General features: G+C 39.9%; 1 protein-coding gene across 2 annotated transcripts; it reads right to left on the minus strand.

Annotated features, from left to right (window-relative positions):
* Positions 1-978: 978 nt before the first annotated feature.
* Positions 979-8,446, minus strand: LOC148036502 (acireductone dioxygenase 3-like). Of its 2 annotated transcripts, none has more exons than XM_087678492.1 (7): positions 8,298-8,446; positions 7,422-7,533; positions 7,189-7,283; positions 6,902-7,016; positions 6,216-6,340; positions 6,047-6,117; positions 979-1,567 (listed from the first exon to the last, which is right to left on the minus strand). In XM_087678492.1, the coding sequence occupies exons 1-7, from the start codon at positions 8,304-8,306 to the stop codon at positions 1,510-1,512; spliced, it is 585 nt and encodes a 194-aa protein (XP_087534618.1). In that variant the 5' UTR covers positions 8,307-8,446; the 3' UTR covers positions 979-1,509. The 2 variants fall into 2 exon arrangements, with proteins under 2 accessions (XP_087534618.1, XP_087534617.1); XM_087678491.1 differs by lacking the exon at positions 8,298-8,446 and adding an exon at positions 7,966-8,164.
* Between the last annotated feature and the right edge of the window lie 363 nt (positions 8,447-8,809).

Raw genomic sequence — 8,809 nt, forward strand, 5'->3', positions numbered from 1 at the left:
TAGAAGAATCCCCAAGCATAAGACTCAAATCCTGTAGGGGCATTCTCAATTGTTTTCAATACTTCACTCCATACATCAGAGGGAACAGCATGCATACAAAGGAAGGTGCTGAACACAAAGCAACATAACTACCACCATACGTTAAACAAGTTTTAACGAGTTTTTCCTGTACTCACTCGCAGTTTTTCCCTTGCAGATCTTTCAACGACCCCCAGGTTCTCTTAAGGTAAGCTCAAGACAATTTCTTTCTAGTCTCTTGACCCTTTCATTCTCAAGCTTTCACATGACAGCTTTGCATCTTATAGACTTTCTTTCCCTCGTTACATGTCACATAAAAGCCTTTGAATCCCCTTCATAATTTATTTAAGTTTTCAACCTTCATTTGCATCAAGCTATTGCAAGCAAACAAATGACACCAAAGCCCTCCTCAGACCATAACAAGCTATTGGCATTTGAATCTTACCAAACTGGTAGATATTTTGCAAGGTTCAAGGTGGAGCCACTCAACCATAACAATGCACATACTCTCCATTTATAAGACAGACACCTGACATGATTATTATTCTTATTATTCGTGTCTGCTGCCATAAAATAAAGAAATTTGGAAAGGGATCGAACCTTGCATCATGAGAAAGACTAACATGGAGTTAAAAGAAACAGCCAACATGGGTATCCTCTATAATGTGCTTAACCCACATCTTCGGTTTAGTTACACTTTCATTGATGTACGCCCAGGATACCAAGAGTAATTGACACACTACCTTCGATGATATGACATTCATCACACATTTGTGCACTACTAAAGGAGAGTTACAGAAAACCAAAATGTGATCTGTTTAAGACAATTGCGTAAAGTAAAGAAAGCAGCTTCCCCTTTCATGCAGAACACAAAACTTAAAATATAACACAAATTTCACCCATCAGATCCACAACTTATAGACCACCTTTGCATTCACCAAATGTAATGCACATAGCCTCTTTAATTAATACACTTGTATATGTAAAATCGGTATGAGTATCTTGTATAATGTGTTTAACCCACATCTATAGTTTAGTTGCACTTTATCCAATGTAAGCTGAGGAATACCAAGAGTAAGTGACACCATCTTTGATGGCACGACATACTGTCACACATTTGTGCATTGATAAAGGAGCTTTAGGGGGGAACAAAAAAGGTTCTCTTTTTAATGCAATTGCAGGAGACCATATATAACAATGGAACTTCTGGCTCACCTTTTGATTATAACTCTTCAGCATATCTAGCAACTGAAAGCGTATACATATATTGGAGATGGGTAGCTCCAATCACGGTGACACTAGTTACTGTGATGGCTGTAGCAAAACTATTGGTGTAACATAATGCAAACAGCATGTTTGAATAACATGCTGAGCACAGTTGTGATGGCATACATAGCTCGTGTTGACAATTATAATTAACGACATATCCCCAAAAGGGTTATTGTAGTTGCTTTTGGCACAAACAGATTGCAGCTTCCCAAGTTTCAGACTTCAGTGCGCAAGCACGCCAACCCCAAAATCTTTCTTGAACATGTTGATGTACTCTTTTCTGCAATTCCACAATTTTACAACACAAACTCTATGAAAAACACAGAAGCTAACGTAAAATTCATATGCAAGAACAGAAATGCCATTAAAACACGGTTTATTAGACACCTCCTAAAGGCCATAAAGCATGTAACCATACAAACAACACACTTTTGAGCACTGCAACATGAAGAAGACACAGTCCACTCCCAAACTTCAAAAAGACTAAGTAGCCTTACCCATGCCACTAGCAGCAGATGAAAGACGGAAAATTGTCTGGAAATGGTAACATGTTTCAAGAATCATGGTGTACCAGAAATGATCACAACATGGGCATCAATACCAATTTATGATCCTAAAGGGCGGGCTCCCTCATAATCCTAGACTAATGGTGAAGTGAACAGTCAATCTAGGCCTGAGGACAACAGACCACTAGCAGAACAATATCAAAGCCCAGAATGAGCTAGAGCCTTTCCATAAAGGTTCTGAAGCTGCACATATACAAAGATGGTCATTTTCATGAGTTTTGCTACTCGAACCCACACTCAAATCATTGTGTCCGTGTCTTTGCACCATTGGGCCACCTCCAATTGCCAGTAATCGGTTTGGCTATATTTTGCAGTTGTCTTAGGGTGGATTGGTTGTTCGCCCTGCCTTGTACATTGCCATTTCCTCCTTTCTTTGGATGCATAGACTATTTAAAATACTTTTTGTACTTGTGCATCTATTCAAAACTCAGTTTTACGCAATCCTCCTCTTTCCACAGCATTGGAAGTTATATGTAATATCGGAGCAAAAACCAGCGGACCAACTACATATCTTTCCTATGAAGTCCTCAGAGCTTGCAACCCTTTGTCACAGAGCCTACAGCAAATCTATTGCCAGCAGTTCATCACAAAGCTCAGAGCCAGCTTCAGATCTGTCGCAGCAATTTCTCAGAGTTTGGAGCAACAGATCAGCCTCTAACAACTCTGTGTTCCCCATCAGTGGGAATTTCTACAAGATCCTTATTCACTGTTCACAAGAAAACAACTGTGCAGAGTGAACGCAACTGAGTAAAAAGCAATATGTAACCCCAAAAACAGTGATACATTCCTATAAGACACCTTAAATAGTGAAAACACAGCAACTTTGGGCCTCCTCCAAAAATCCTGCTAGCACTGCCAGATCATCATGCCTGCAGCCCAATAGCAGTCATACAACCAGCAGGTCCACAGACTGGCTGGTTGAACTACCACATGGCAACTAGTTGAACAAAGCGATTGATGCCACATCAAAATGACAGCAGAAGTAAACAAGGCATAAATGAGCTGAATACAAGAGTGTGCAATCAAGACAAGGTAAGTTGTTGGAAAGAATGAGCTAACACCCATGCAAAATGGCTATGTGATATTCAGACAGAAATAGAACGTCTTATAAAACAGTCTAATATCCCCCATCAAAACTATCTTATCTGCACTGGACGCCACCAACAAATTTCAAGTTTGGAACCAAGATCAGAACTGGCTGGTCTCAATTGTACTTCTTGATTGGCCAATTCTCCATCAAATTAAAGTAGTGCCAAGCTTTGCGGCTGATTGGTGTCTCTGTGCCGTGTAGGAGCATTCCAGCTTCATTTCTGAGTCTTTTATTTGCCAAACTTACCTTTAGTCCCAAGATAAGAGTTGCAAAGTAATGGTTAGCCCTTCGAGCTATCACAAGGGCTGTTTCATGGTCCCATTGCCGAGACATCACCATAAGACATCTGCTTCAAGGAGGTGAGCTTGTGGTCACTTTAAGGTGCACATACACATTTTTGACTCATTATAAGTTGATTACAACAAGGTTTTTACTAGCTGAAAACAGTAAACAAGAAGGAAAAATCACTAAAATAATGTCATAACAGTGATGACAAAGGTGAGGAATAAGAATCTCCTCCACAAAGGCAACCTGTGCATGATTTTGAATCGTTGAATGTTCAAATTGCTTCAGGACAAAGACCAAAAAATCTGATTTGTGTGCATGCACTGAAACCAGCCTTCTCTATGTGACAAGACTGAGGAAAGCAACTTATCTTCTCTCCTGTGCTTGGAAAATCAGCAATTGATCTTCTCCCTCATCCTTTGTGCTTGGAAAATCAGCATGACAATTTTGGAGCACTGGAACCAGCCTTCTCTATTGTTGGTTTTCTTCTTCTCCTTCTCCAATTTATGCTTTCCCTCAAATACAAACTGAGATCTACCCATTTCCTTCTGGTCCTCAGCCTCAAAGAAAGTGGCATATTGATAGTTACGTCATGAGACATGCATTGCAAAGTGAAATGTGGATAGTTTGACCACAGCAAATGCCGTGGATTGTGTGAAAATTGCAAAGCACACTCAAGGAAACAATATATTGAACAGGGATTGAGACATTCGCCCTTGTTTCCAGGCACCAATTTGCTGCTGGTTTATGACTGAGTTTTCAAAGTTTGCACGCTGACCTGTTAATTTGGTCAATTGCTAGTGCTCAAGACCAACTTCAGACTAGAGCATTCTTAATTTCAAGCTTGGAACCAACATCAGCTGTGGCTGGTCTCAATTGTACTTACTAAAGGCCAATCCTCCATCAAATTAAAGAAATACTGAAATGGGGACCAAACTTTAGGAACAATCAGTGTCTCTGTGCACAGTAGGGGGGGAGAGTTTTTAGCCCAAACTGTTGACCTGAAGGTCCTATATTCAACCCCTACACTCCATACAGTCACGTAGAGGAATAAATTGGGAGAATTGAACCTAGTTTCCACAAGTTGGCATACCGTTGGCTATGCATAAGTCACCCCCCAAAGAGAGAGAGAGAGAGAGAGAGAGAAAGAGAGCAACTGAGTTGAGGGGAGTAAGGCAAAAATTAAGGACACCTGTTCTAATACCGTAAATGCGATAAAAAAATGCTAAGAGAGGAAGAGAGGAAGACAACCTTAGATCGATGCACTAGTAGGAATGGCACGTGAAACTACAAGGGTGCCTATGTGTGTCTATATGTAGATCCAACTCAAGTGCCACATGACAAGACCCAAATGAAAGTGGGCAACACACCAAAAGAATGGGCAACCCACCAACTCACGTGACCTGAAACAAGAAACCCTAACCTCTATATTGGATTTACCAAGCATAGTCATCAAGAAGTCATTAGCATTCAAAGTACAATGTGTGAGTGCCATTCTGCTAGCATGAGATCAATGCTAATGGAGAGAGAGAAAGCAAGAGCTAAAGAAAGAGAGAAGAGGCTAAGCTTAGATGGCTATAAGCAACAAGCACATAAAGTGATTCTCAATAAGAATGAGAATGCAAATGCTCTTGCTTAATTTCTCTTCATTACGACTAATCACATGCTAGCACAAAGCACACTTGCACATAAATTCCACCTTGAATGCTAGTGTCTTCTTGATCACTATGCTCCTTATGGCAATATAGCCTAGATTCTTAAACTTCTGCTTAGTTGCCTCTTCCTCTCATCATCATCACCAATTCAAGTGGTTAGGCACCCTAATCTTCTTCCAACCCTTTCCCTTTCATTTTTAAGTTTCAAAACTCTAACAAACTAGACCCATTTTCCCCCAAATATGCTACGCTACTGAGGCTCCCTTTTCCACAGTTTTAGAGCTAGTTCTCATGTCTTATCCATGCCTAACAGCTTGTGAATGTTCTCACACATTTGGACTGTGCAAATTACACTTGCAGGACCACAATATTTCCAACACTTTTCCATGGTCCCAACATGCTTAGATGGAGGTTAAAGCTTCCACTTGGGGATTAGGATGACTTTCAACAATTGCAAAGAATTGTGATATCCCCTACATTATAGGGGGCTCATAGATAGAGAGGCCCACGATTCCAACTATCTGCCACAACAAGCAAAAGCATCAATCAGAAAAGACAAAAGATACGCCAGCCACATCCCACCGGATTCTATGCTCTTGACTTTAAGGAGTTGGATTGCTAGCAAATTTGAGCTATATACATCTGAAAGAAACGCCAACTTGACAATTTCCTAGGAGTATCCCTCTCATTCAAGCTTTAAACTGAAAATGAAATAATGAGTACATCAGATGTGCTGATTTGTAAAGAAACCCAAGGGAAATGAATTGGATTTGGTAGCAGATCTGATTAGATTCACCTGAAACAAATGCCAGATTGATGACTTCTAGTGTGTCCTCTAGTCCAAGCTTAGAAATGAATGTAAAATTATCCTTGATCCAAAAGGATTGAAAGATAGATGTCCCAATTTGAAGAGAACCCGAAGGCAGACATAATGGTCTCTAAAAACATGCAGGAAAACAGTCGGTCTGCATTTCTCGCTTTGAGATATGTCAGTCCAAACTCTGTCGTGCAATAAATGTTCAATCACTTCAGTCTTTGACACAGTGCTTCCCATCAGTACCACTCATTACCAGCAGACTCAGTTGAATGTTCACAGACTGGAGAAAGAAACCTTCTAATGCATAGATAGTGACACTCCAACCTGAAACAATTTCATAAATTACCTCACTGGATGATCATCTTGGGGACGATTGTAGGGAGTCCACACAGGTTCACCAACAAACAGCCTTACAACCTGCCCAAAATTCCAAACAGAATTTCTCACAGCATCAAAAACATTTGAGATGAAACGTGGATTAGAATTTACACTGATTATCCACACTGATTGAATACCTTTGTATAATTGTTTGTATCAAGAGTAAAACGATGATATATTCCAGCAGGAAGTATTATCAAATCTCCCTTCTTAGTCCAGATTCGAATCCACCTATCTTCAAGGTCCCTTACATCGAAGTAGCCTGTCCAAACTCACAAAATTAATTTGAATACGCTGATGAGTTACCTCCATTTCCATGAATACAATATGATTGCAATCACTGACAAAAACGCTCTGTTATCTATGCTAAGTGAAAAGCCTATGAGTGTAACCATATGTCCAGCTACAAAGAATGTAAGTCAAACAGAAACCCGCCATCATTTGTGTTTTACATGAAAGCAAACAGATAAAAAGCAAAGTCTTTCATGAGTTTTAGCCTCATAATGTGCTACAAAGGATGCAAGTCCATCAGAAACACTCTAAACAGGAAAGATTTCCGCACAACTTATATAAACAGGAAAAAACTCAAAAAAGGCTTAGAGAAGTTAAGGCTTAATCAAAGCAATGGCTGATATTTTGAAATGAATCCTATTTTGGTCACAACATGAAATTTCTTGTGGCATGGAAGTGATGAGAAAGTGGGTGCACTGTAGATCAACGAGTCAATATTGACAGCTACTAAGCAGTTTTGACCTTTTCTTTTCTTTAAAACTGGGAATACATTGCTTGTTTTTCGCAACAGAAATTGTTATTCACTTCTTACCACTTCCTTCAATAACAAAACGTATTTCTTCATCAGTGTGAATGTGTTCCTCAAAAAAATGTTTCAGCTTCGCCTCATAATTGGGAAGTTTATCAGGAGCTACATCGCAAATGTCCTGATCCATATTAAATAATCCATAAGATAATTGAATACCAGATCAACTCTAAAAATAGAAAACAGAAGGTATAAAACCAAGCTTAATAAAACAATACATACAGTAACCTTTCTATGCTTAGGGAACTCAATAAAGTCAAAACAGAAGCAAAATCAAAGGATGATATTCATACATGGTAAGTATAGCCTCTTTCTTGACGAATTTTTGCAAGCTCTGGATCAGTCTCATAGTTATCAGCATCCAGAACCCAATGGAGAACTCCCAATTCTGCAAAAATATGAATGCATAGACTACCAATAGTAAAGATCTACGCTCCTCTCTTGAATATAATGCTGTAATGCTGGCAGTGCCAACGTCCAAGAATGGTGAATATCAATGTATTGTAGGGATTCTCACACATATAACCTGCTAGCTTATCAGGAGATACATATTGCTTTGGCTCAAGATGATGAGGAAGGCGTTGGTCTTCAATAGAGTCATCCATGTACCAAGCTTCAAGAGGCGGCCTTGTCGACACCTATGAACAATCCAAAGTGCCTGATTTAGACCAAGACATTATGTAAATTCATACAGCTCCAAGTGGAATGACTAAAAAACTGTTGCTTTCAGCACATGAGTTCGGAAATAGTCCCCTGAAGGTTATGAAGAAATGAAAAACCATGTGATTCCTTAAAAAATGCTTGCCAAAGGGCTTCTCCCAGCCTTGATAACCCAGGTGATTCTATTAGAGAAAAGAATTTGCATGTTTGCAAAGACGCCTAAATCCAAGCAAATTGCCAAGATCAAATAGGCAGAAAGGAACTGTCGGCATAGAAGAATGCTACAATCTTCCTTTTAGAACTCGTTTGGGTCTCTCGGGAAGACGTAGCTATTGAGGTAGATTGATTACGTTGCCTGTATGCCTAGACTCTAAAAGAAGTATATACGAAGAGAACGAACGACAAACTACCAGGAAGAACTCTGAAATTCCATCGTGGATGTGTAAAACCGGCACCATTGTTGTCAACAGGAAGATCTGATGCAATTTCTGAGATGCAAAAAACCAAAAAAAGTACGAAAGCATGGCAGAGAGGCCATGGAGTGCACCGGAAAAAACCAGGAGAAACTGCGGACTTAATTGCAGCTGCCTAAAAACGGCAACATTGTTGCTAATGGAAGTATAAGATGCAATTTCTGAGGTGCAAAAATTGAAACAGTGCGAAAGCAAGGCGGCGAAGCCAAGGGCTGCAGCAGGCAAAGACGGATGGCAAATCATGCGGGAGTGGAAATAATGTGTCGTACCTCGGCCATGGTCGCGGAGCAGACAACACGACTACGCAGTAAAATTTTCTGTGCAAATCTTCACCGACAATGAGTGAACCGGAATGGGAGGGGGGGGTTGGTTTTGGAAAGTGCCTTTGTAATCGCTTGGAAAACCGAGAGGGGTGACCCTGCGCGATTCTTGTAATGAGGAGGGATGAGCAGCGGTGACGTCATCCGTGCAGTGACGTGTATTTTGAATTCTAAAGGTTTTTTAAGCTTTTGAGCATGACCTCCAATTGCCGGTGGATGTCATTGTCTTTGGCCATGGATTTGTTGGACGCCCCATGTCCATGAAAGCCTTTTCCGTTTCGGTAACTGCCACTGATAAGATTTAATATTTCGGAGATGCTTTTCATTTTATAAGCTGATGTTTTGTCACGTTTTAAGGTCTCAAACATTCTAAAAACATTTTTAGACATCTGAATATTTTCAAAACTTTTAAAATACATTTTAAAACCTCTTAATTGTTTTTTTTATTGGTACCTATTGCT

Source organism: Lygodium microphyllum, chromosome 5 (assembly GCF_053477565.2).
Source record: "Lygodium microphyllum isolate KBCC chromosome 5, Lygodium_microphyllum_v1.1.10, whole genome shotgun sequence".
Classification (NCBI taxonomy): Eukaryota; Viridiplantae; Streptophyta; class Polypodiopsida; order Schizaeales; family Lygodiaceae; genus Lygodium; species Lygodium microphyllum.

Bases quoted from the DNA above. Each gene is read 5' to 3' on its own strand.
- LOC148036502 (XM_087678491.1), bottom strand. From the start codon at position 8,079: ATGCTTTCGTACTTTTTTTGGTTTTTTGCATCTCAGAAATTGCATCAG. The intron at 7,534-7,965 runs GTAGTTTGTCGT...GATTGTTCATAG, and splicing joins GAATTTCAGAGTTCTTCCTG to GTGTCGACAAGGCCGCCTCT. The intron at 6,341-6,901 runs GTAAGAAGTGAA...GAGTTTGGACAG, and splicing joins TTTTGTTATTGAAGGAAGTG to GCTACTTCGATGTAAGGGAC.